General features: G+C 41.5%; 1 protein-coding gene across 1 annotated transcript; it reads left to right on the forward strand.

Moving 5' to 3' along the window:
* Window positions 1–1,531: 1,531 nt before the first annotated feature.
* Window positions 1,532–27,681, forward strand: LOC117487512 (protein NLRC3-like; the record flags this gene model as incomplete). Its single annotated transcript, XM_034136146.1, has 4 exons — window positions 1,532–3,243; window positions 9,210–9,386; window positions 9,791–9,879; window positions 27,587–27,681. Coding segments are annotated over 4 exons (2,073 nt in total), but the record flags the coding sequence as incomplete, so codon positions are not given.
* Between the last annotated feature and the right edge of the window lie 217 nt (window positions 27,682–27,898).

Raw genomic sequence — 27,898 nt, forward strand, 5'->3', positions numbered from 1 at the left:
GCATCGGCGATCTTTTGCACTTCATGCTATCTGCACAAATGGTTGACATTAAACATTAAAAAGACCAGGCAGTTCAGAGAGAATCAAAGGAAGGCAGGCAGGCAGCTTTGCATGACATTCATAGTGAGGGTAGTCAATCCTTTTTTTGACAAGACAGCAGTGACGGCCATCTTGGTGACGTGTGTTATTGTGCGAGACCGGAGATGTAGTTTATTGAGCGTTTCACACAAACAAATGTGTTACTTCACAGTTTTACAACATATATATTTTTTTTTTGACTTGTAAATTTATCTTTTAAATTGACAAACATCATATGTGTAATTCGTGGCACAATTCAAACGGGATCGAAAGATAATCTTTCTCTCTCCATTGACTTCAATACATAATTTTTCCGAAATAAGGTCCCATGGAGGTCCACCGGAAGGGAAGGGACTTCGCCACTCTATGCAAAGACCCAGATCCGTGCCTGGCAACACCAAGAAAGTGAAGAGGTGAAATTCATGTCAGCTGTGTATTTGTGCAGCGTGACACATTTCATCTTTCATTTCATTTCATTTGTATTTGTTCCGTTCATGGTATGCACAACTTAATGTACAACAAATATTTATAAAACATGTCTCTATGAACACACCATTGACCGAAAAGGAGCTGGGAGAAGAAAATAATCTGATATGACCTGCCCCTTTCTAAAGAAATAGAAATAGATGGTCTGTCCTTCATATGTTCTTATTCACAGCCACACATCACAGCATCGTAGGATAACAAGAGAAACACAAACACTTACTAACAAAAATACTTAGTTCCCACTCGATAGTTAACGGAAAGAAACAAAACAACAACAACAACACCAAAACATCACATGAACAAGGAAACGTGCAACACCCTCATCTGAGTCCTACTGGAGAAGAAGAGTCTTGAGAGTGACGTTTGTGACGCTCTGCCCATTGGTGAGAATCAGCTCCACTAATGTGACGTGCTGTAAAGGATGTGTTCATCTCCACAGAGGGAAGAGGAAGAGTGGTGTTCCTGTGGAGGAGCAGCTGTCCAGCTGTGCTCTGTGTCAGGACATCCTGAAGGATCCAGTCTCTACCAGCTGTGGACACTGGTTCTGCAGACAGTGCATCACCTCATACTGGGAGCAGAGACCTCCATCAGGAGACCCCTACTGTCCCCAGTGTGGAGAAAGATCCAGAACCAGAGCTGGACTGCAGACAGCCAGTCAGACCAGCTCTGTACGAGGTAAGAGGCCGAACTCATGCAGCGTCTTATTCCTCTTCCTGGTTCATTTGTTTTTGAACAGGTATACTGTTGTAGAGCATAGACAGTAAGCTGTTTATAAAACATTTCAACTCAGTCTGTTTTTTGTTGTTTTATTGTTATAATTAGATTCTCAGAGCATTTTCCTCGTTCTCACATGTTTCCTTCTCTTTCAGCAGATAGTGGTCTGCAGGAGGTTTTAGATGAACATAGGCTCAGTCTGAGGAGGAGATGTGAACGTGTGACTGAAGGAACTGATCAAAGTGAAACCCTCCTCAACAGGATCTACACTGAGCTCTACATCACACAAGGTCAGAGTGAAGAGGTTAATACCCAACATGAGGTGAGGCAGCTGGAGACAGCTTCCAAGAAGAAGCCCCTCCATGACACTCCAATCAAGTGCCAGGACATCTTTAAAGCCTTACCTGACCAACAGACTCTCATCAGAGCGGTCCTGACCAACGGAGTCGCTGGAGTTGGAAAAACCTTCTCAGTGCAGAAGTTCACTCTGGACTGGGCCGAGGGTTTGGAAAACCAAGATGTCAGTCTGGTGATCCCGCTCTCCTTCAGGGAGCTGAACCTGATCAAAGGTGAGCAGTACAGTCTTCTCAGGCTGCTCCATGTTTTCCATCCAACCTTACAGAAGGTCACAGCAGAGCAGCTGGCTGTCTGTAAAGTGCTGCTCATCTTTGATGGCCTGGATGAAAGCAGACTTTCTCTGGACTTCAGAAACAATGATGTTGTGTCTGATGTCTCTCAGCAGTCCTCAGTCAACGTGCTGCTGACAAACCTCATCAGGGGGAAGCTGCTTCCCTCGGCTCTCGTCTGGATAACTTCCAGACCTGCAGCGGCCAATCAGATCCCTCCTGAGTGTGTGGACAGGGTAACAGAAGTACGAGGCTTCACTGATGCCCAGAAGGAGGAGTACTTCAGGAGGAGATGGAGTGATGAAGACCTGTCCAGCAGAATCATCTCTCACATCAAGAGCTCCAGGAGCCTCCACATCATGTGTATGATCCCAGTCTTCTGCTGGATCACTGCTGCAGTTCTGGACCACATGTTGACTACAGACCAGAGAGGAGAGCTGCCCCAGACCCTCACTGACATGTACTCACACTTCCTGCTGGTCCAGACCAAGAGGAAGAAGCAGAAGTATGAAGAGGGACATGAGACGAGTCCACAGCAGCTGACGGAGGCTGACAGGGAGCTTCTTCTGAAGCTGGGGAGGCTGGCGTTTGAACATCTGGAGAAAGGAGACATCATGTTCTACCAAGAAGACCTGCAGCGCTGTGGTCTCGATGTCACCGAGGCCTTGGTGCACTCAGGAGTTTGTACACAGATCTTCAAAAGAGAGAGAGTGATCTTCAAGAAAACAGTCTACTGCTTTGTTCATCTGAGCATTCAGGAGTTTCTGGCTGCAGTGTACGTGTTGCACTTCTCCACCAACAGAGACACAGAGGTACTGGAGGACTTCCTGCTGAGAGACTGGGACGAAGACAATGATATGAGTGATGATGACCTGTCCCTGGATGTCTTCCTGAAGAGAGCCATGGAGAAATCCCTCGAAAGTGAAAATGGCCACCTGGACCTGTTTGTCCGCTTTCTCCACGGCCTCTCTCTGGAGTCCAACCAGAGACTGTTAGGAGGCCTGCTGGGTCGCACAGACAACAGACCAGAAACCATCCAGAGAGCCATCAACAACCTGAAGAAGATGAGCAGTGTTGATTTCTCTCCTGACAGGAGCATCAACATCTTCCACTGTCTGACAGAGATGAAGGACCACTCAGTACATCAGGAGATCACAGAGTTCCTGAAGTCACAGAACAGATCAGAGAAGGAACTCTCTGAGATCCACTGCTCTGCTCTGGCTTACATGCTGCAGATGTCAGAGGAGGTTCTGGATGAGTTGGACCTGAGGAAGTACAACACATCATATGAGGGACGATGGAGACTGATTCCAGCTGTGAGGAACTGCAGGAAGTTCAAGTAAGTCCAGATGTGATTAACTTGATAAACTAATGTGGATCAGGAGTTTAATTACTCAAATAAACACTATAACATTTCTGCTGTTTAAATACTGAGAGAGCAAAATAAATCAACACTGTTCTTCTATTTATTTATAATAATAGTTAAACTGAAGCGTTCCTCTCTTCATATTGAGTGATGGAGGCGACATGTCAAACACATGAAGGACTTGAGAGGTTTCTCAGCATGTGATCACACCACACAGCAGGACTTACAGTTATCACAGAAACATGTTATTATTACTTTCTTTGCTTTTTTTTTTGCTTTTTAAGAGAATATTCACAAAGCATACATAACCAAATAAACACATCTAAGTACAAGATGAACTACATAACAGATGACAAATCAGAAAATGAATAATAAAATAATAGTATTAATAATAGTACAAATAAAAGAATGGATACATTATGAATACTCAGGTATACATTAATTATATTCACTATATTGTTCTACACTGACCCATTCCTCCCACCTTTCCTCAAAGACATGCATTTGGTTTCTAATCTAGTTGTTTTCTCCGTTACATAGATTTCATTTACTAAGTTATTCCATTGTGAGTTTACTAAGTTATTATCTTTTAGACAATTCCTTGTCATTTGTTTGATGATGGCTTTTCTAATGACCAGAAATAGATAGGAATCTTTCTGTATCTCCTCTGGTGTTTCCCCAGTGATAGGGACAATGGGTTTTTGTTGAGAGAACAAGATATTGGACATTTCTCTTCAAACTGTTTCCCAGAAGTCTCCCAACACATCACAGGCCCAGAATATATGTGTCTGGTTTCTGCTCAGCGCATTCTCTCCAGCATTTTGAAGTGAGGGTTTGTTTGTATTCACTTTGAATCTGGGGTGTCTTAACCTCTTAAACCCCACGGACCCGCCGAAGGGGCCGAAATCACAACATCTGCAAGCAAAAGTGTCTTCTTAAGATGTAATAAACTATGAATGTTTTATGTCCATGTAACGGGAAGAAACTCAGCTAACTGATCTTTTTTTTTTTAAACCCACAATGCTAACTGAAAGCCTCTGAATTAGCAACGAGCGAAAAATGCTAACAGATTACTGCACAGAAAATCACTCATAAAACCCATATTAGTTATCTTTTCTGCACATCCAACCCATCGATTCGCATCGTGAGATGACACAGAATCGTATGGTACATACATTATCACTCTATGATAAGCACTCGCGACGTTATAAACAAAAACAGACATCAAAACATGTGGCGCTAGGTAGCTAAAAACGCTAACATGGCCTACCTTGGTTGTTGTCTGGTCAAAACTGGTCTTCAATGGTATTAAAATGATAAAAAAGCTGCGGAAGTTAATACATAGGTTAATCCAATGTGTCTGTGTCCCTTTGAAATGATTTCTGATAATCCATAATCAATAAACCTGCTTTTCCGTTTCCAGATGTCAGAGCGAGAGATAGCTTCAATCTCATGCAAAACTACATGCGCAAAGCCCCCACCTTTTTGTGTTAACGTTGGTGTCTATGTGAAAACCCCCCTTCGATTCCATTGGCTCTAGCGGTTATAAAGAGATTTCATTTGTCGAAATCGACCAAGGGGGGCCAGAGATATGGAAAATCCACCCAAATGACCCCAGAAGTGTTTTCTTTTTGCTAAATCTCTCTAAAAAGGTCAAATGTAACTTGTTTTGCATCAGTCTTGATACAGGGTACTTATTATATGTTGTACTTTGGATTCCTAAAGCTTTTAGTCTACTAACCCATCATCCAAGGGTAGTTTTCACTATAAGTAAAAAAGAATTTTTGGACGGACACTATAATTTACAGTTTTTTACTATGTAAAATCTGAATTTTCTTTAAAATAAAAAACATCTATATTGATTCTGACTTTTCTACATCCAACTCACAGGTTTATCATTACTTTGAGAACAAAGATTATTAATTTTCCCCTTTTAGAAGTATAGTTATGGTAATTTGTTCTAGAAATGTCATTTTCAAGCCTGAGACCTGAAAAAAAGGCTTGGGGTCTAACAGCAGGGATGGGCAACTTTGATGGTGGTGGGGGCCACATAAGTGATGTACTGGTCACCAGGGGGCCGCAGATTCACTTGGAACACACACACACACACAAATATTAACAAATATACTAAGTCTGACATCTTCATTGACATTTTACAATCTTTTATGGAACATCATCTAATAAGCTCACTAAACAAATATCAGTTCACAGAAATGTTATTTAATTTTTACAAGTGGAATGTTTGTATTGAACAGGTTATTTAACACTGGAATAAAACTGTGTTAAACAATTGGAAAGCACGGAAAATGTGTGTGCATTAAGATTAACCATTAAGATGACATAAACATGAAGTCATCAACACAAACCCAGACATTAGTTGTCTAACTTGAACCTAAGACACTTGTAGCCTGTCTGCATTCCCCTTATTCCACAATAAGGGGAATGTCCACACAGGCACCTGTCAACCCGCACTCTGCTGTTCCTCAGCACCGCTCCCCCTCCCTCCCGCTGAAATTATGAATGAAAAGCGTATAGTAATCATAGATAACACGGCAGGTAGGGATGTCCCGATCACCTTTTTTTGCTCCCGATCCGATTCCGATCATTTGATTTTGACAATCTGCCGATACCGATTTTTCCCGATCCGATCTTTATGCAATGCATTAAGAGAAAAAAAAGGTAACAGATAACGGCTGGTCATCCAACGCGATGAATTCAGCTATCTTGGCTGTTATTTTGTTCTGGGGCAGTTTCTCTTTCCTTTTAAAAGTCTCTGAAAGTGTCGGTTGTTTCAGTGCCGTTACCTGAGTGGCCGCTGTGTACTCGTCGTGTTGTTGTTGGTGTTTGTATTAGATTGGTCGTGTTGAACGTAGCTCTGTTCTTTCCACCACGCGGCACCTCCGCCTTGCAAACATTGCATCTGGCTGTTACACTGCCTTCGCTTTCAATTTTATAATACTTCCAAACTCCTGACATTTTCTCTGTCCCGACTCCCGAGTCACCAGCTGAACGTAGCCTCTTGTTAGCTTACTGCTACTATTAGACACTGCACCCTGCCCACTCTGTTGCCAGATTTGAGAGAAATAAGCAACCAGAGGCCTGTACTACGAAGCTGGTTCAACCTAACCTGGATATGTTTGAGTTAGCCGGTTGGCCCAATCCAAAACATACGCGCTCTGGCTAAACTGTACTACGACGCTGGTTATCAAGTGGATCGCTCAAGCCAGCCGTGTCCTATCTAGTTAGGTGCGCGTTCACATGAAAGGGGTGGTATTTGGAGCATTCGACCAATCTCAAACACGGACAAGCGTACTGACAGCGTAGCGTCATACTTCCTGAATGAAAAGTGAACTTTAATATTAGTCAAATATGAAGAAGTTGAACTTTAAACATCCATGACTTAAACACTTTATCCAGGATAAAAGCCACATAGCTGCACCTGCAAGGTGAATACAGCTGGTAAAAGAAAAAGTGTTTGAATGCGTACATTAACAGGTTTATGAAATCACTGCCCCGTCCAAGACACGAGTGGATCTGACTTTAATTACATTTGACTCGAGTGTTTCGTCAACTTAATGTGTTGCTTAAAATAATACTTCTGCATACAGTATGTGACACTGTGAGTGTTGCACGGCCAGATACGGCTCAAGAAGCTGACTCAAATAAGGAAATATATGATACATTATGATGTGATATGATATGAATGATAATGGGACACATCGACGTCTGCACTCACAGTGCCGCGGACTGTACTTAATGTTACTCTGATCCGGTTACTTATGTCGTGGCAGATATTTAAGTAAGCTTTCTTAACGCTAATATTATAATAGTCAGATTGCTCTGAAGACGGGAGGGGATATTCTATTAATTTTCACGTTCACACAGTCAGTTGATTTTGGCCGGCCGTCTTTCCTGCAACGGCAGTTTTTCTGTATTTCCTCTATCCTGTAATATGAATTGATCGCTTTAAACTCCGCACACGGAGCTCTGATTGGTCAGCAGGCGGTGCTTTCACTGAGTTGATCTCTTAGCCTGCAACCTAACCTGCTCCGGAGCAGGTTTACCGCTCAGCATAAGTTACCATGGAAATCTAGCCTGCTAAAAAGAGAACCAGCGTCGTAGGACCGGAAAGCCCGAGATTTCCCTGAAGTTAGCTGGCTAAGCGAAAATCCAGCTTCGTAGTACAGGCCTCAGGTCTATGAAAACAAGCCCAAAAGAAGAAGAACACATACATGATGTTGTGTAATTTTAAACCAAAACTAAGGCCTCAGGATGACTTTAAGACGTGAACATGGTCATTTTTGTTTTGTAACATTAAATAAAATTATTAAAAAAAAAAAAAAAATTCCCGATTCCCGATTTTTTTCTCCCGATTCCGATCTTTTGAAAATCACGTGATCGGCTCCGATCCCCGATCACGTGATCGGATCGGGACATCTCTAACGGCAGGGTCCGTGACAGTTTGTTTTCATCTGATTTCAAATAAACAAAGTCTTGGTTTTTAGAATATTAAACTTGTTTCGCCAAATTCAGATGATAAATACAACCTTGAAGCTTGTAAAGGCATAATTACAAGCGGTAACTTAACGTCACAGCAGGCATAACAACAGCCGGTGTTTCTTGTGAGTGTTTCCCCGGGAAACAAACACAATACACACAAATGCGTCACAGATTATTTTGCGGTATTTGGCTGCCGAACGAAATCATGTACGCAGCTCGCAACGTAACTAGGACTACAAGTAAAAAAATAAAAAATAATCTTATTTTTATTAATTACGTTGTTTATAAATTAATCGCAAAAAGAGGCCGCCATTTGCCCATCCCTGTCTTAAAGTATGGAATTAAAAGCTTCATGTGTTTTCTTTCCAGTAGTTTGAGTTGGTTGTGTTATGAATGTTTCTGCACATTAGTTCCCAATCTGCTACTGGTATATTGCAGGATCATTAATTTCCCCATGTATTTGTTACATTAATAATACTGTGTTCATCTTGATTTTTTAATTGTAATATTTTAACCATCATAGTTAGAAATGTTGTTTCCACTCCAGGGTCATAAACTGTAAGCATGTATTTTATTAATGGCTTGATGTCTTGAAAATATCTCTTTTTTTAAATGCCGGAAAGATAACTCCTCACTTGGAAGAATGTGAATAAATGGTATTTGAGTAAATCATATTGTAACGAAAGCTGTTCAAAGGACTTCACGTCTTTATCACCGAACATTTGTCCAAATGTCCTCAAGCCCTTAGAAGCCCATAGTTTCAACATGTGGTGGTCTTTGTTCAGTTTGTGAGGAGGGAAGTCTTGATCAGTTCATTTCTTTCAAGAAGATTACATCTTCATATCGTTTTTGATTACGACAGACTTCCCTCCAAACCTTAAGTGAAGCAACAACCCTTTTTTTAATGATTACTTTCTAGTAGTTTCTTTATCATTAAACACGTTTTGATCACAATGTGTTAGAGTTTAAAATCGGATCTATATCATTTCCCACCAATAACAGAGTTATGTCTTAATGCTGATATACTGGGAACATCTGATGCTATCAAGTTGAACATATTGAAACTTTATTGGTTTGTTAATTGTGTTTGTGTGCGCAATAAATGTTCAGCTGCTCAGAGAAGCCAAAGCATCCTTCATCCATCATTCACATCCACATATTAACTAACATTTAAATATGTACATCTCTAATATTGTCAAGTGATTCATTTAATTTCTGTTTCTTTTGGTAACAGTCAGTGACAGCAGGAGCACAGACATGTGATCAGATCACACTGACAACTCATTACACTCTATTATCATATATTATTATATATTATATTACATGGACTAACAGCAAATGTCTTTCAGAACATGTCAAATCTTTTTTCATCAAATGCTTGAGGTTAATATAATGTTTCCTCTTTTTTAACACATGTTGTAATATATGTTTTATTATAGACTTGCTACTAACTGTGGACTCTCAGGGACTGAATGTGAAGTCATGTTCTCAGCTCTGAAGTCTGACCCCTCCCATCTGAGAGATCTGGACCTGGGTGAGAACCCACTGCTGGATTCAGATGTGGAGCTGCTGAGTTCTGGACTAAAGAGTCCAAACTGTAGACTGGAGGCTCTCAGGTCAGTTCACTGACTGCAGTTCATATTGATCTGTTTGTGTTTATGATTTTCTGAATATGAACAAATACAATGTTATTGTTATTTGTTCCGTTTTTGCTAATGACTGAATATTGATCAGAGTAACAAAGAGAAGGTGAATGTGTGAGGGAGAGTGTTTGAGCTTCCACAGACTCACTCTGTGCTCCATGAGTCAGTGGAGATGCTGTCAGTACTGATGAGCTGTGAGGGAGATGAAGGAGTTGTTCAACATCTGATCAAAGTTAAAGTTCCAGATTATCAGTGGATTGTTTCTGCATCATCTCTGACATTAAAACCCTGTTTCACTCTGAACAGATTATTAAACCTGGAGTTATTTCAAACAGGAACATTGTTTTCTAAACTTACATCATGTTTTCTTTATTCAGACTGAGGGGCTGCATGTTGACAGAGATCAGCTGTTCTGCTCTGATCTCAGCTCTGAAGTCCAACCTCCATCTGAGACATCTGGACCTGAGTCAGAACGCTCTGCAGGATTCAGGAGTGGAGCTGCTGAGAGATCTTCTGGAGAGTCCAGACTGCAGACTGGAGACTCTCAGGTCAGTTCACTGACTCTCTGTTACTGCTGGAGATCTCACATGTTCACTTTGTAATTGAACCTCATTTATATTCATTAATAACTGTTACGATCTCTGTAAGATCGCGGAAAAAGGTAGGACCGAAATGCAGACTACAAAAACTGAAAAAAAGGTCTTGAAACAAAAAGCGAGCTTTATTTAAAAGCTGGTAGACAAAACATGGCATAACTTGAAACGGTAGCAAAGAAAACGACAACACAAAAACTGACCGTGATAAACATGGAGGAAGACCGGAGAGACAAACATGGAGGCTCTCTCCCCATGCGTCCGTCAGCCGAGGTCAGGAGAAGAAGAGATCGATTCTTGGCTTGCTCTTCCTGTCATTATCTGTGGTCTTCTCCTATTGGCCGGCGTCGACGGGGGCGGGTCCAATGCAATTCCTGCCTTTTTCTGTTGCTAAATTACATCATTCTGATGTCTGTGGTTATTTAAACATTCCCTAATAAACGTGATTTCAGCGTCAAATCAATGAGTGTTAAACCCAGTGTGTTTAGGGTACAACATCACGTCACTTCACCTTCAATTCACGGTTTAAAAACGTAGCATTTCGCCACATGCTAATGCTAACCGGAAATGACGAAATTCACTAGCGGAAAACCGGAAGTCATTGTGAATATTCGGTTTTTAGAATAAACAGATTTAAATTAAATACAGTGTATTTAATTCAAATTACGCCATATCAACATTGATTTTAATTTCTTACAATCCCTCCTTATATACCTTTTAAGGTATGTAAATAATACTGAAATCAATGAGTTCTTCATCTGAACATTGCATAGTACATAACTCATAAAAGTAGAAAATACAAATAGTAGGAACAATACATATTCATCATAAATATGAAGTTTTTCATTGTGCATAACTTCTAGCTTAAACCTTTAATGTCACTTCGTAAAATAGCAGCAATTAGCTTGGTATGAAAAATGTCTAACTCTAAACTATCTGAAAATAGCTAAATATTACTCTTTATTTGAACAATCTTATCCTCTTCAGTTTTCGTCATACACCCCCTTTTTCAACTAATGTCTAGCGCCATTCTATCGGTCTGTTTCTATCAAACTGTTTCTGTCATCTTTTTACTGTGTCTCTGGTGTAATTTATGAATCTCTGCTGGTTATAGCAGATATAGTTCTCCCCATCCACATTCTTGTTGGTTGTGGGACAGAGGAATAATAATTCAGAACCTGCTGATATCTGAATCTTACTACTTGGCATATGTTACAAACAAAATAAAACATCTTCATGGTGAACTACATAACATATTTCAATAGCTCGGAAATGTCTGATGAGCATCTGTGTTGTTCCTAAATAAAATCCTTGTAATCTTTCTCAAATCTAAATATAACAATGAACTATTCCTGTTTGTGGTAAAGACACACACTAACGTTATGTAATACAATTTCATTATGGATTCAAAAACAACTAAAGTCATGATGCTGTCAGAGTGAATGATTTCCTGAGTGTATCTGTTCATTCTAAAACTATCATTCAATGCTTAGTTTGAACATCTGGGTTGGGGCGGAAGGTTTCTTTCAATCCCTAAAAGAAAAATGTAAGTTGTGAATTTTACAGCCATGTTGACATTATACATTATACACACTCCCCCCTTTTTACACATGAACTCATGTGTAACAAAAGTCCTGTAATGGGGGGGGAGAAAACGTTCAGGTAAATATTGGTTAGGGACATAGCGAACATTATTTACAATTTTACATCCATTATTATTATTATCTTTCCACAGTAAACACTTCAGTGAAAATAAGTGTTTCTCTCCGTCTGTCAGTCCTAAAAGAAACAGAATCTTCAGATTTTAGTTTCAGTTTTACATTTGCAAACCGCCAACTCCTGTGGGAGTAAAATATCATCAAGTAGATTAGAAACGGGTCACCTGTGCGGTTTCCCCTTTTTGTGGAATCTTTAGGAAATCTCTCGTTTCCCTTGGAGCTCCAAAATAATATGTTAGTCCAAAAACATTCTTGGTTAGTTATTGTTTTAGAATCATGGAGTTACACTGATCACATGCCGGCATTCATTCACACTCACACGGTCTGGTTGTCAAGTCAGGTTTGGTCAGGTACACCCCAGAGTCAGTCATTGACAATGCTTTTGTCGCATTGTCAGTCAGGGTCATAGGTCATTTGGTCTCGGTCTTTTGGCCATGTCGTGCTCTGCAGAGTCTTTTCAAAGATATTTCAGCATAGGCAGGTACCCTTTATCTACCAAAATATGTCATATGCGGAGCGCCATTCCTTATTCATTCACCATTACAACTATAATTTTCAAGATGGTTTTAACTTTTCATTGGGACTTCTGCTTCCCATATTTCCTGAAACTTGGTACAACATTCACTTCCTTATAGTACTACTACTGCTGTTTATTTACACCTAATTAGTATTAAAATGTCTTATAGATCTATTTCAGAAACTTGTGTACATAACTATTATCTTGAGTCAAAACATTACTAGGATCTGTGTGGCTCTGCTATGAATTTCATAACTCATTATACTAATTTATCTTCAATTCTGGTCCACAAAAAAAACAACGTTAACCTCTTTAGCAGTGTGTGGAACCTTGGGTGTCCGAACATGCAGCAATTACTCCCTCCTTTATCAAGGATTTAAAAACAGAAGTCATTTCATATTTCCATCTTAAAGCCCTCCTGTGGTGATAACTATGCTACAATGGTGAAACCAATACTTTAGATTGGAATACTATATTTGGCTTGGCACTAGCTCTCCCTTTAACATTATCCATACAAATAAAGGTGTCTACTCTTATAAAGTGGTACCTAAAACCATCCCTTTAATGGTGATCAATATTGTAACAAATGAGATCACTACTTTATTCACACATGAATAAAAATCTCTTAAAGAATAATTTGTTAACATGATGAAAAGATTGAAGAATATGTTCTACTCTGTACTCCAAAACACCCACTGCTTAAAGTTTAGTGAATGTTTCCATCATGTCTCCCCCTTTATCCCTCAGTGTGTTTTAGGATTATTTTCTCATTTTACTTTAATAGTTTCCTCTTTACTGCTATTTTAATTTACCAATTGATTAATTCATGGTTAATACATCTTTTTGTCTTTACGTATTTATTAACCTGTTTCACGCCTTCCCCCCGGTACCGGGCGGATAAACGCGTCATTTGCAGGAAACAACGTCTAAGGAATCTTAATATTGAATAAAACTATGAATGTGTTATATCCATGTAACGGGAAGAAACTCAGCTAACTGATCTTTTTAATTTTTTTTTTCAAAAAAAACCCACAATGCTAGCACTCAGCCTCTGAATTAGCCTCGATCGAAAAAACGGGACCGACAAAGACACATAAACTCACTCAGAACTCCCTTATTACTTATCCTAGATGCACAACCAAACACTATTTTTTGGTGTCCTGGAGACACTGAATCTAACGGTGCCCACCTCAACACTCAGTGATAAACATTCGCGACGCTATCAACGAAAGCGTACATCATCACATGTGGAGCTAAGAAGCTAAACACGTAAATATATCTTACCTTGGTCAAAAGTGGTCTTCAATGGCATTAAAACGATAAAAAAACGATGCTGCAGTTAATCCATAGGTTCATCCTATGTGTCTGTGCCTTCTTTGAAATTATTTCTGATAATCCATAAGCAATACAACTGCGTTTTAGTTTCCAAACTCCAGAAGGAGACATTCCTCCAGTTTAGTTTCGCTTTCCACACGCGAAGCGGCAACATTTTTTCTTTACAATGTGTGTCTATGTAAGTATCCTCCTTCGATTCTATTGGCTCTAACGGTCACAAGGGTATGTCAACCAACCAGATCGAGCAAGGGGGGCCAGAGATAGGTCAAATCCACCCAAATGACCCCAGATGGCCCAGTTTTTGGCTAAATCTCTCTAAAAAGGTCAAATTTCACTTGTTTTGCATCAATCTTGATACAGGGTACTTATTATATGTTGTACTTTGGATTCCTAAAGCTTTTAGTCTACTAACCCATCATCCAAGGGTAGTTTTCACTATCTGTAAAAAATAATTTTTGGACGGACACTATAATTTACAGTTTTTTACTATGTAAAATCTGAATTTTCTTTAAAATAAAAAACATTTATATTGATTCTGACACTTCTACATCCAACTCACAGGTTTATCATTACTTTGAGAAAAGATTATTAATTTAACCCTTTTAGAAGGGAAGATATGGTCATTTGTTCTGGGAATGTCATTTTCGAGCCTGAGACCTGAAAAACAGGCTCAGAGTGGAACAGGTTAAGTCAATTCAAGTTCTTTAAATGTGGTCCCTTTTATGTGCGTTTGTGAATAAGTGTGTTTATGTGTAAACTCACTCATTCCCGTTTTCCTGTTCTCCTCCTCTGTTTGTCTCAAGCCGTGACCCCGGCCTCCTCACTTCCAATCGACCATGCCAACTCCTCTGATTCTGTCTTCTCTTCAGTCCATCAGCTCTTGAATCCATCCGCTGTAACTCTTTTAGGCAGCCTTTGGCCCAGTTACGTCTGCAGCCCACATCATGCCACTGTTCTTGTACTGCTTTGCATTTCATCTCCTCCTTTACAGTGTCTTCGCTGTTTTGATGGAGGGCGGATTCCACTCTCATGTCCCACACTTTGCTCTTGAGCCAAATCTCGTGGCTCAGCTTGGAACTTCATGTCCTGTCTGAGGGACTGATGAGAGTATCTCTCTGTATGTCAGCATGCTGTTTGGTTCTGGATGCCACAGGTGGAGATAGTTCTGGCTGCAGTTCTGGTTTTTGTCTTTTCAGCTCTGGTTCTCTGTCTGTTCGATGGAGAAGGAGGAGTCTCCTGTTGGGTTAGGTATTTTGTCAGCCTGGAGGGTCGGGTCGTAGCCTTTCTGAGTCAGAGGGGGAGTACAGGTCTCGGGACGCATTACCTATAGGAAGTCTAGCACACTGAGGTTAAATAAATCCAACCCTTTCCACTTTGTCTTTTTCTAATCATACTATCTGTCTTAGTTGTTAAATGCCATCTAAACAACACAATTAATGTCTACTAATGTTATTACAAAAACTCCTTCTAAAAATTATTTCAACCATTGTTACATAACTCTTTCAGGAAACCATTTTCTCCTATAAATTGGAATACCTACATGTTTCAAGCATCACATATTTCACACACTACGAAAGAACATCTCCATATTTTCTCCAATATTTTAAATCCCACTGTTATTTAGAACAATAGTAAAAAACCTGCAGAGCACACTAATCAGATCACAGCAATATAAATTGACTCAAGTGTAGGCCTATGTCTACTTTCTATTATACTTATTACGTTTTGGTGAACATTTATTTATATGAACTAAATTACTTGTCTATGACATGCAAATAGTTTGAGTGTAAAAATGTGTTTTTCTCTATGTATTTACACTATACGGGTTTTTAAGTTTGCTCATATCCTGGTGGTGCCGTTCCTAAAAATGTTCAATTCCTTATTGTTTTGTACCAGTTTTTTCAAAATCAGTTCTAACTGCCGTGCCGTTTCTGGAAATGTGGCGGTACGGCTACACAATGTGTAAGAAGGTGCCAACATGTTCCTTTGTTAACTTTGATCCGGAGTGCATCTGCAGTGCGTTCTACAACTTCCCATGGTCCACTCCATACAGGTTGCAACGAGTTCATCTTGTGGATTTTTACATTTACCCAATCACCTGATCCAACAGAAATATTCATCATGGACCTGGCGTATGCTTCCGCCTCAATTTTTCTAATATCTAACACTGGTTCTCCTCTGTATTGTGAGGTGCTACATTGTGGTGGATATTGCTGAGTGGGGCAATCTCTGGCCAAATGTCTACAGTCACCACATATGAAGCAGCCATCATCCCTTCTCCCTCTTGATCGTTGCTTTCCTCTCCATTGTCCCTTTTGTTGATGCTGTATGGGAGTGTATACCTGTGCTTGCGGCTGTACTTGGGTAGGAAGATACACAGGTGTTTGCTGTTGAAGATACTGTGGTGCTTGTGGCTGTACTTGGGTAGGGGGATACACAGGTGTTTGCTGTTGAAGATACTGTGGTGCTTGTGGGTGTACTTGGGTAGGGGGATACACAGGTGTCTGCTGAACTTGGTTTTGTGGACAAACTGCGTGTTGTCGGGTAGATTTGACGAATAGCAGTCCAATAACTCGACCTGATATAGTTGAATGAAGTGTCATCTGGATCGTTCGTACATTGGGCCTGGGAATCTATGTGTCTTGCCGCTAGTCTTCCTTCTATCCGTCCAAGCAGTGCCCTCAAATCTCCCAAGCACAGGTCGTCTTGGGCAGTGTACTTCTCCAGGTCACACACCCACTTCTGACCACCCCTGGAGAGTGGGGGTAGCTTTGCCACTAGTGCTTCCATGTCCCTGTGTGCCCATGATTGGTATTGAAATCCTCCTTTTGCAGCCGCTATCAATGGCATGACGCTATGTACGGTTCCCCTGAGTCTTCCAGCTATGGGTCCTGTCCAGAGTTGGGTGTGTTACTTACAAAGTAACGCGTTACTGTAATAATATTACTTTTGTCGGTAACGGAGTAGTGTAACGCGTTACTTTTATAATTCAGTAATCACACTACAGTTACTAACATTGCCCCGACACGCGTTACTTTGTTACTTTTATAAAATCAGTCATAATCACACTGACAGACAAGAGGGGTTTCTGCCGCAGGTTTATATGTACGTAATCTGCGCGACTTGCGCGTCCACATCTCCACGTGCAGTGCTGCATAAACATGGCAGAGTCAGCGATAACTTTCGAGGGGTGGAGGTATGCCCATTATTTTGAGTTCGTCCGAAGAATAGACAGGAATGTGACGGTGAGGTGCAAACTGTGTCCAGGCCAGAAGCTGTTATCCACTGCTGCAAACACCACGTCAAACCTCAACAAACACCTGCAAAGAACACATGCTAAGGTGAAGCTAATAGCTAAGGACCCCCGAACCCAGAGTGAGGATGTTGTGAGTGCGCCGCCGCCGACTCCGAAGCAGCACAAATTAGAATTTGGAGGACCGGTAACCAAAGCAGAGATGGACAGGCTTGTAGCATCCTTCATAGTAGAGAAAATGTTGCCCATTTGCACAGTGGAATCACCATCGCATCGTTCAGAGATATACTGCGCAAAATACAGATAGCAGGAGACAGAGGACAGCCATGGTCAGAGCTATCTGGATCAGTCTTATGCGACAATGGAAACTGAACTAAAGAGAACATTTGAAACTTTAGCAGTCAGCGTGATCTGCCTGCAGGGAGGGGCTGGCCGGCCCTGCGAGTAAAGTAACAAGTAAAGTAACGAGTAAAGTAACGAGTTACTTTATGTAGAGAGTAACAAAGTAGTGTAATATATTACTTTTTGTTTAAAGTAATATGTATATGTAATATATTACTTTTTTTTAGTAACGACCCCATCTCTGGTCCTGTCCCAGTTTCTTGAGATCCTTTTTCAGCGGAATGTGTTGTTTCAGGAGAGTAACCAGTTCGGTAATTTCTCTTCTTGTTCTTTTTCCCATCTTTTTCTTTCTTCATGTTCTTGTCTTTTTCTTTCTTCCTCTCTTCTTTTGAGTTCTTCCATTCTTCTGTTGAGCTCCTCCTCCAGCTGGAATGACAAGATTGATTCAAGATGCGCCTGTGTCGGCTCGCCGCTCCCTCAGCTCTCTGCTTTTAGCTATCCTGTTTTTGTTTTATGTTTGTCAGAATGTCTCTGCTCTGCTCGTTTACGATCGCCAAGCTCTCCCTCCACCTCAGACCCTCACTGGAGTTGATATTGCTGCCCAAACCTACATCTGGCAACCATAAATCGTCCCCCCCCCCCCTCTACTGTCGAATATTCCCACCTACCTGCGCCGGTTGCCCTGCATCCTGCCTCGCCGAAAGCGCTTTAGACGACGGGGAAAGTGTGGTGGTGCACTGGTCCATCTTAAGGCACACCTGACGGCTTCTTCTGGGACTTATCCACGCCTCGGATGTCATGGCCCTCCCGCTGCACGCCATGTGAGGGATCGGTGGATTCGCCCTGTTTTTCCGGAGCTGCAGACTCTGCTGGGCCCGCTGGCAGCTCCTCCTGCCTGACTGACTGCTCCCGGCCCGCACGGCGTTCAACACGCACATCTTCGTCAGCTGAGATGCACTACACCTTCGGCCAGCCCGGAGCGAAAACTTTGCATGGCTTTGCTAAATGCTAGGTCGATAGCAAAACAAAACGTTCCTGCTAAACGACTTCTTCACCTCTCGTGAACTGGATTTTATGTTTCTGACGGAGACCTGGGTCCACGCTGGCGAGTATACACCGTTCTCTGAACTTCTTCCTCCTGACTGTACATTCTTCAGCTCCCCCCGTGCCACCGGCCATGGTGGGGGCATAGCATCAGTGTTATAGCTAGCCTCCAATGCCGATTGCTTCACCCTGTAACTAGCTATGCTAGCTTTGAGTTGCAGCTTTTTTAACTGAACCCGGCCTCGCCTATACTCTGCACAGTCGTGTATCGTCCGCCAAAGTGCAATAAGGATTTTATAAATGACCTTTTCTGACTTTCTGTCGGATCATGGTGAAATTGATCGTGTTTTGATCTCCGGAGAATCAATGTCCATGTGTGTTGCGAGTCCAAACCTCTGGTTAGGGACTTTTTAAATCTCCTTGATTCTTTTGGTCTCGTTCAGTCCGTGGCTGGCCCAACACACGAAAAAGGACACACCTTGGACTTAGTATTATCGTTTGGACTGTCTGTATCTGTGGATGAAATATGTGCAGCAACGCGTATCTCAGACCATTTACCGGTTCTGTTTACAACCTCGATCCCTTCCACAGGAGTCGAATCACGTGCCCCTGCGCGTCGTCTGCGTTCGATTAACCCCTTGACTGCCTCACAGTTCTCTGATGTTTTTAATACTTCTCCGATCTGTAAATTAGAGGTGAACTGTGTTTTTAGTGCTGATGAGCTTATCTCCATGTTTGACTCGACATGTACCCTAACACTGGATTCTGTTGCTCCTTTTACGCTTAGACGCACCAAAGTTCTCTCAGAGCCGTGGCTCAATGACTGTACTCGTGCTCTCAGACGCGCTTGCAGGCGTGCAGAGAGAAAATGGAAAAAGGATAAACTCCATGTCTCCTTAGAAATCCTTCGTGCTTTGCCTTTCTGACTACCAGACGGCAGTCAAAGCAGCCAAAACAGAGCACATTTCTCTGTTAATCTCCAAAAACAGCCATAAACCTCAGGTTCTTTTTAATGTCCTCAACTCGATCATTAATCCCTGTGATGTTCCTCCAATTGTGCCTTCGACTACTCTCTGTGATAAGTTTCTTACATTTTTTATTGAAAAAGTATCTGCTCTTAGGCTAGCCCACACTAGTGCTACCCCAGATCCTGCTCCTTTTCTGTGCCCTGCTGTCCTCGACCACTTTGAGCCTGTATCCCTCTCTTCTCTCTCGGATGTAGTCAAGCACCTGCGGCCGACAAACTGCACCTCAGACAGCATTCCCTCTCGCCTTCTCAGAGATGTTTTAGGATCAGTTGGAGCAAGTATTTTATTACTTATAAATACCTCTCTTAGCTCAGGATGTGTCCCAGCTGCCTTCAAACATGCGTGGTTAAGCCACTACTTAAAAAGAAAAATCTTGATCCCTCCATTCTCGCAAATTTTAGGCCCATCTCCCAGCTACCTTTTTTATCAAAAGCCCTGGAGCGAGTAGTCTACGCCCAGCTGCAGTCTTTTTTAACCACGCATGGAATCCATGAAAAGTTTCAGTCTGGCTTCAAACCCATGCACAGTACTGAAACAGCCCTTTTAAGAGTTTTTTAATGATCTGTTCCTAGCCGCAGACTCAGGTAGCCCAGCTGTCTTGGTGCTGTTAGACCTGACAGCTGCCTTCGACACTGTGGACCATAGCATCCTGTTGTCACGGCTGAACAGTCCGCTGGCATCACAGGCTCTGCCCTTGCATGGTTCAGGTCCTACCTGACAGACCGTAGCTTCTCAGTGCAGCTAGGTGCCTTCTCCTCAGCCATAGCCCCTCTTACCTGTGGGGTTCCCAAGGCTCGATTTTGGGCCCCATCCTTTTTCTACTGTACATACTGCCCCTAGGTTCAATTCTCACAAAACACAACATCCCCTTCCACTGCTACGCCGACGATGTACAGATCTATCTGCCACTCAATTCAATTGTTAACTCATTACAGCTATTGATGGACTGCTTAGCAGAGATCAAATCCTGGCTGAGCCAAAATGTCCTCAACCTCAATGAGAGCAAGACTGAGGTTATCTTTTTGGACCCCAACCTCTAGCCTCCCAGGTTGATATTCTGGGCTCTCTCAAAAATAATATCCTCCCCTCTGTCACGAACCTTGGAGTGACCTTCAATAGCGCTTTTAAATTCGATAAGCAGGTCAGCACCGTAGTCAAAACCTGCTTTTTTTAAATACGACTATTGGCCAAGACTAAGTCGTTTTTATCGTTTGAGGACCTGAAAAGGGTTATTAATGCCTTTGTTACCTCGAGGTTGGACTACTGCAACGCTCTGTACGTGGGTATGGACCAGGCGTCAATTAAACGCCTGCAGCTAGTCCAGAACGCAGCTGCACGTCTACTCACTGGCCACAAAAAGCGTGACCACATCACCCCAATTCTGGCCTCACTGCACTGGCTTCCAGTTCGGTTCAGAATTGATTTTAAAATCCTTTTATTTGTTTTAAAGCACTAAATGGGCTGGCTCCGGCCTATATAGCCGGAACTCCTCCAGCGCTACACCCCAGCCAGAGCTTTAAGGTCTGCTGACCAGCTGTTGCTGATAGTGCCCAAGACCAGGCTCAAAACCCGAGGGCACCGAGCCTTCTCAGCAGCTGGCCCTAGACTCTGGAACACTCTGGCCCCTCCATGTGAGGTCGGCCCAGACCCTAGGGGTTTTTAAATCTACTCTTAAGACAACACTTCTTCTCCCTGGCCTTTAGTCAGAGTGGAGCACGACTCCCTGACTTTTCCCTGTGTTTTATTTATTGTCTTTATTGTGATTATAGAAATGTGTTTTTATGTGATTGTAGTTATTACATGTACAGCACTTTGGCCCGACCAAAAATCGCTTTAAATGTGCTCTATAAATAAACCTTGATTTGATTTGATTTGATTTGACATGGGTGTTTGTAACCTATGTGATCTGTCTTTGCTGAACTTGGTTTTCTCTAGTCATGTCTTCAACTTAATCATTTCTATGATGTGTTTGTTGTCCTCCATCAGCTGGTTACATTTACTGATTTGGATTCTCATTTCATTTAATCGTTTATTTGCAGGGACAATGCACAATAATGAACACTTAAAACATTAAAATGTGTCAAGCGTACCAGTGCCAGATTTAGCTTGAGCTAATTTCCATCCGCAATCCCTCACATAAAACATTTAAGAAAATTACATTTTACAACACAGAAAAAACAAAACCACATGATATGCAAAAAAGTGCAAAAGAGGCAAGAGCAGCATAACCAAGCATTTTACCACATGGCAGTACAATATAGCAGCAACGACATATAAAGTGCAAGAAAAGATAAAAGTTCTATATAAAGTGCAGGAGGAGATACCCCTGTGTTAAAGTGCATTTAGTGGTGATTGCACGTCTGTTTGTTTCTCAACCATTCTCTGAGTTGACCTTTGAAGCTATTGAGAGTGGGACAATCCCGTATCTCAGTTGGGAGGCTATTCCACAATGAGCTCTGCCTTTAATGGAGAGGACATTTTGTCCAAAGGTGGTCCGTCTATGGTGGACCTCACAGTCTCCTCAGGTTTCTGACCTAGTGCAGCGTCCAGTGTGTTTTCTGTGGATGAATTCCCCTAAGGGAGGGGGGAGGGGGGGCAAGTCCATGTAAACATTTATAAATAAAACACATACTTTTAAAAGACTTAAAATGGTCAAAACTCAAGAAATTGTGTTTCTCTAGGATGGTACAAGTGGTGGTATGAATATGGCTTCTGTCAAACACCTTGATAGCTCTCTTGAACAGCTGTTCTATTGTTTCAGGTTTGTGGCACAAGCAAACGACCAGTTTGTCAAACAGTATTCAATGTGGGATATAATCATACAGTGGAGGTATGACTTTGCAAGCTTTGACACTTAAAGAAAGGTCTGATTTGTTTAACATTTTGCAAGTGAATTTAACGGTATTGGATGCTTTCTTAATATGTTTCTTAAAAGTCAAAGTTCGAGTCCAGTATGACTCCAAGATACTTGAAGTGGGGGACTAGTTCTAATTCTGCTCCGTTTAAAAACACATTGGATCCTTCGATTTTGACTGGTCGTTTACTGAACATCATGCATACTGTTTTTTTTGCATTTAACTGTAAGCAAATGTTGTTCAGCCAGTGTTGAACCTTGTTCAATGCAGTTGAGAGACGGGATGAGATAATTTCAGTGTTTTTCCCCTGTACAAAGATGACCGCATCATCGGCATACATTTGTACATTCAACTCAGGACATACATGAGGCAAGTCATTAATGTACAGAGAAAACAGTAATGGTCCAAGAATGGAACCTTGTGAACCCCAACAGGGTTGAGTAAAGAAGTGGAATTCTTTGCCGAATGATTTAAAGGGCTGTAAGAACATTTTGATGTTTAAGAAAAATGTATAAAGAAAGCGTAATTAGACAGTATGAAGGTGACTTTTGATTGTGTTCTGGTTTCATGTTTCAGTATTTGTAAGAAACTGAGACTGAAAGAAAAGAATATTGCTTTGATTTGACTTTTTTTTGGTTATTTCATTTTGTTTTTGTAATTTCTTTTACAATGTCAATAATGGAGCCCAAGTGATATCTGTTACGAGCCAGCTGATCTTTGTTGACAAGAGTTGTGATTTCCTGACCGGTCTCGATGCGCATTTGTTTTTCTCTCCACAATTTCTCACACACAAAATGTTCCTTGGAAGAGCTGTGTTTGCTAAGACCCGTGTCCTTCTGTAAGCATGCTTCCAGTCATTAGCCACGTTCACACCGGAGTACTTTTCCCACAATAGTTAATCAGAACTCAGATATATTTGCGTTCACAACCAAAAAGCCCCCTGAACTAAATTAGTTAATCAGAACCATTTTTTACCCCCCTTTTCAGTCCCTGCTAGAGAGCAGGGACTTTCGTGGGAGAAAAAGGTTCCTATGTCTGATTGGCTGGGCGGATTGCAAACCACGCTCCGTAAAACTCCCAAAAAGTTTGTGAAGCCGCCATTTTATTATCCTCGCATTAGCATTATTAGCATTAGCATTAGCCCAGCGCAGAAACGCAGACTAACTTATGGCAACACCAAAATAAAACATGGGAGAGTTGGAGATGAGGAGGTGTCGGCATTCTGGCGATTTACTCGGAAGGCTTCAGTAGAAGCTGCTGGGAGTCCCCAGCAGCTTCTACTGAAGCCAGTCCCCAACTCCGGGGACTTCCGGCCGGGGACTTCAGGTGGCAGTATACGCCCGTGAAGTTGTTTTGCGGCCTGCCAGTAAACTCAAAGCAGAAGAAGAAGAAGTGGCGTCAGCGGCTTCATTTGCCTAATCCACCCCCAGGAACTCATTGCGATGTGAACGCGATCTGCTTTAGTTCATCTGAACTAAAAGAGTTCTCATGAACTATTGTGGGAAAAGTACTTGGTGTGAACGCCCCTTTTTGAAGCCTTTTACGGTGAACGATGCGTCATGATGATGAGCCTTAAACTTTCTACATGGGAAATACGCAGCATCGCCTTTCACGGAGTATTCAAGCCAGGGTCGGTTTTTGGTACCATGAGCTGGAAACCACTACGTTTGTTTCCCGGAGAAGAGCCGAGAGGGGAAACTATCCAGGACTTCCTGTTTTGGTTTATCCACGACCAAAATGCGTTGTTGAATTACCTATCAAGAGTAGTGACCAGAGTTCCCGTTAGCCGGGTAATTACCGGACTATGACGGTAAAATATGCTGAAGACCGGCAAATCTAAATCTCTCCGGTCAAAATGTCCGGTCAAAATAATTTTCCCTTAGCGCAATACCTGCATCAGTTGCGCCACCTTATGTGACAGACAAGAATAGTATGTGACAGACAAAATAGTTATGTGACAGACAAGAATAGTCAATTCTAATGTCTACACTTAATGTGGAGAAGAGATGTCCTGTACTGGGTTGATTGTGCGTTGGTAATGCCTCGGGGTTCCGGTGGGCATGTAAACAAATGCATAATGCTGTGCTATACTTTGTGGCCTCACCCGGTTGCAGATGCGACGCTTATGTTTAGGTGTCTTTTAATAAGAAGGTAGTCATATCATTAGCTAGAACTAGCTAGATCTGATCGATATGGACATAAACGCGAGTAAGTCTAATCTGATGGAGAGAGAGAGATCGGTCTGCTGCTGACGAGTCGACACGCAGCTCTGCATGATCCCCTGCAGCGGCGAGCAGAGCAAAACACACTTCAGGTTAGAACATCACAGGTAGCTATTTTAATTACCTCTCAAACTACCTAAACTAGTTATAGATATGATTTAGTTTTACTGTCGGGTCACTCATTATTGGATCCGCGAGCTGCATATGCATACTGACGGGCTGTCAGGAGAGGGAGAGAGCGCTCCGTTTATTATTCCCGTGTTATTGTAAGTTACTGTACACTTTTGAATAAATGTAGTTAATCTACTATAATTAGTTTGTTTAATATCGACTCATATCAATTTGTTTTAAAGCTCAATAAATAACAAAGAAGACCTTTGACCGGCACTTTTCTCATTTTGTCCGGAAGATTTCAACTTTAACGGACATGTTGACCGGCAAAAAATATTCTAACGGGAACTTGGTAGTGACAGGTGCTTCTTCTCGTCTTTGCTTGGCGCCCAGTGACTCGCAGCAGTTACTTGCCGTTCGAAATCTTTCGATCCACAATGCAGCGCGGTTACGTAATTTGTTGTGTTATCACAGAGGATGGTCTGACTACAGTATTTTACTGTGAAATAATTACAGTAACATGTTTGTGAAATCCTGGGTAACATTTTACAGTGTAGAGTTTGGGTTGCATATTTAAACACAGAGAGAGGAGAAAGGGAGGGGTGAAGCTGGTGATGATGAAGGAGCATGTCTGGGAGTTAGGGAGTTAGGGAGGAGGCGTATCAGGGAAGTCCTCAGGTTCAACCTGAGGTGAAGGTCATACTGTTGGTGCACATAGAGAGTCACTAACAACACTGCAAACACATCTTCTTCATAAGGACTTTCCCCAAGCCTTAGCTAAGAAGTGTGAGAAGTAGCAAATATAGATAAACATTAGCAAATAAGAATCACACAATGATATTATTAAAGTAAGTAAGTCAGTATAATATTGTTCTATTACATACATGATAAAGTTCACTTTCTGAAGTAGACAGATTTTTCTGTTCAGATTCCTTTAAATGTTGAGTAACATCTGATTGGATTATAAAAGGTTTTTCTCCTCATTCATGTTTTCTTTATTCAGACTGAGGCGCTGCCAGGTTGTCAGAGATCCAGCTGTTCTGCTTCTGATCTCAGCTCTGAAGTCCAACATCCATCTGAGAGATCTGGACCTGAGTTACAACACTCTGCAGGATCCAGGAGTGGAGCTGCTGAGTGATCTTCTGGAGAGTCCAGACTGCAGACTGGAGACTCTCAGGTCAGTAAGGGTCTCTGCTGGTTCAGCAGTATTGTATGAAACACAGGGAGGTGTTTCTCTCACTGGGGAATCACAACAGATCAGTGATGTTACCCACTGACTGCAGGCTCTTTCATCTCTTCCATCAACTATAGAAGGCCAGCTGAAAATGCAAAGCACATTTAGTAAGTAATCAACTTTCCACCATACATATGGAATTGGACAGAAGAGTGGAAAAGGTAGTCTGTTTTTGATGGGATGTTTTTTAGCTCCTTGACTAATGACTGTTACTTCCTGTAATGCAGCTGAGAGCTGTGGCAGTCAGTCGTAGTGTTTGCAGAGAAGATATTATGGGATGTAAAGCATGAGATCAGTCAGGACTTTGCAATACACCTGCCCATTGCCCTGAACAAGTTAGATGCCGTCTATCACAGCGCACTGAGATTTGTCACAAACTGTAAAGCACTTACACATCACTGTACCCTGTATGCCAAGGCAGGTTTGCCATCACTTACTGTACGGAGGCTCAGTCATTGGTACACGTTTATTTATAAAGCTTTGTTGGGTAAACTCCCGTATTATATCTGCTCTCTGATAACACAGAGAGTTGCAAGCAGCTATTGTCTGAGGATCGCATGATGTAGTATTGTTACATGTGCCAAGAGCAAGGACTGTCTTAGGTAAGACAGCTTTTATGTGCGCAGCTCCACTTGCTTGGAACAATCTTCAGCTAGAATTGAAACTGAGCAATCTCATTCCTCTGCATGTTTTAAAGCTAGGCTAAATTAAATGCTTTTTGATACTATGGGCACTTGTAAATGTAGCCTGTAAATATAATGTGTGATGTCCTTTATTGTTTTATGTTTGTTTATGTTTCATGTGGAACCTATATGCTGCAGGTCTCCCTTGAAAAAGAGATCTATGATCTCAAGGGACCAAAGAACAAAGACTTATTTAAACTGGATCCATAACTGTTGGATTGTGTTCATCCCTACAGGATCAGAGATGATGAGACGATCAGAGCCAAGATCCAGAAGAACTGTGAGTACTGAATATCCTCCATTCATCAAGATATGAAACTCTTTCATGGAGCATGTCCTCAGAGGAAAACAACACTCTTGTTTCTCTCTCTTCATCATTTTGGCTGTTTTCTCTTCACAAGAACTGTCTATCAAAACAGTGACGCGTTCACTGACACTCTGTAAAATGTAAATAAACTCTGAAGAATAAAACACATGAAAAACATCAACATTATAACCAGTCCGTTACAGTATTATCATCAAAATATACTTCAGTAAAAGTAGAAGTACTCAGATCTGTACTTCAGTAAAAGTAGAAGTACTCAGATCTTGTTCTTGAGTAAAAGTAGAAGTACTCAGATATTTGTACTTGAGTAAAAGTAGAAGTACCAGAGTGTAGGAATACTCTGTTACTGTTAAAAGTAGTCATTGTGCAGATTGGTCCATTTCAGAATAATATATATGATATGTTTTATAATGATTGATCATTAAAGTGTTCTCAAAGCTGGTAAGGTGCAGCTAGTTTGAATGACTTTGTATACTGCAGGGGAGCTTGTGGATTTACTCCAGGTGGAACAAAAGTCTGATTTAAACACTTGGTTATATTTCACATCATTCATCCAGATCTGTGAAGTAACTAAAGGTATTAATACATGTAGTGGAGTAGAAGTACAAAGTAGCATAAAAGGGAAATACTCAGTGTAAAGTACAAGTACCTCAACATTGTACTTAAGCTACAGTGCTTGAGTAAATGTACTTAGTTCCTCTCCTGGTCTGTAAGCTCTCCCAACATATGCAGGTTAGCATCCGGCGCTTCTATGTGCTGGGGACCCGTACTGTACATTTCTCTCATCACACTTTGGGCTCCTCAACATGTGTGGGTTCCCAGCAGACTCTCTGACTGCGCAGACACATTCTTTCTGTGACTTTGTTCCAGATATTTGGAGCATAATAACTGAAGCTTGTTTCTCCATGTTCAGGAACTCCCATCCCCCGAGTCCTGCGGCAGGAAGCGCTCCTTCTCTCAAGAACTCCTGGACCCTGCAAGCTGCTCCAGAACCAGAGTCCCAGTTGAGGAGTCCAGCCAGTCCACCTCTCAGAGTTAACTAAACTAACAACATTATTAAAGATCATGTTAAAGTTAAAAAAGGATGCTTTCAGACTGAATCCAGAAGTTTCTCAAGCTGCAGTCAAGCAGATCATTTGAGGAATATTAAAACAATTATAAAACTGTAATAAGAATTACTCTGAATACTTTCTTTGGACATTTTATTTACATTTCTTTAATCAAA

This window comes from Trematomus bernacchii, unplaced genomic scaffold, assembly GCF_902827165.1.
Source record: "Trematomus bernacchii unplaced genomic scaffold, fTreBer1.1, whole genome shotgun sequence".
Taxonomy (NCBI): Eukaryota; Metazoa; Chordata; class Actinopteri; order Perciformes; family Nototheniidae; genus Trematomus; species Trematomus bernacchii.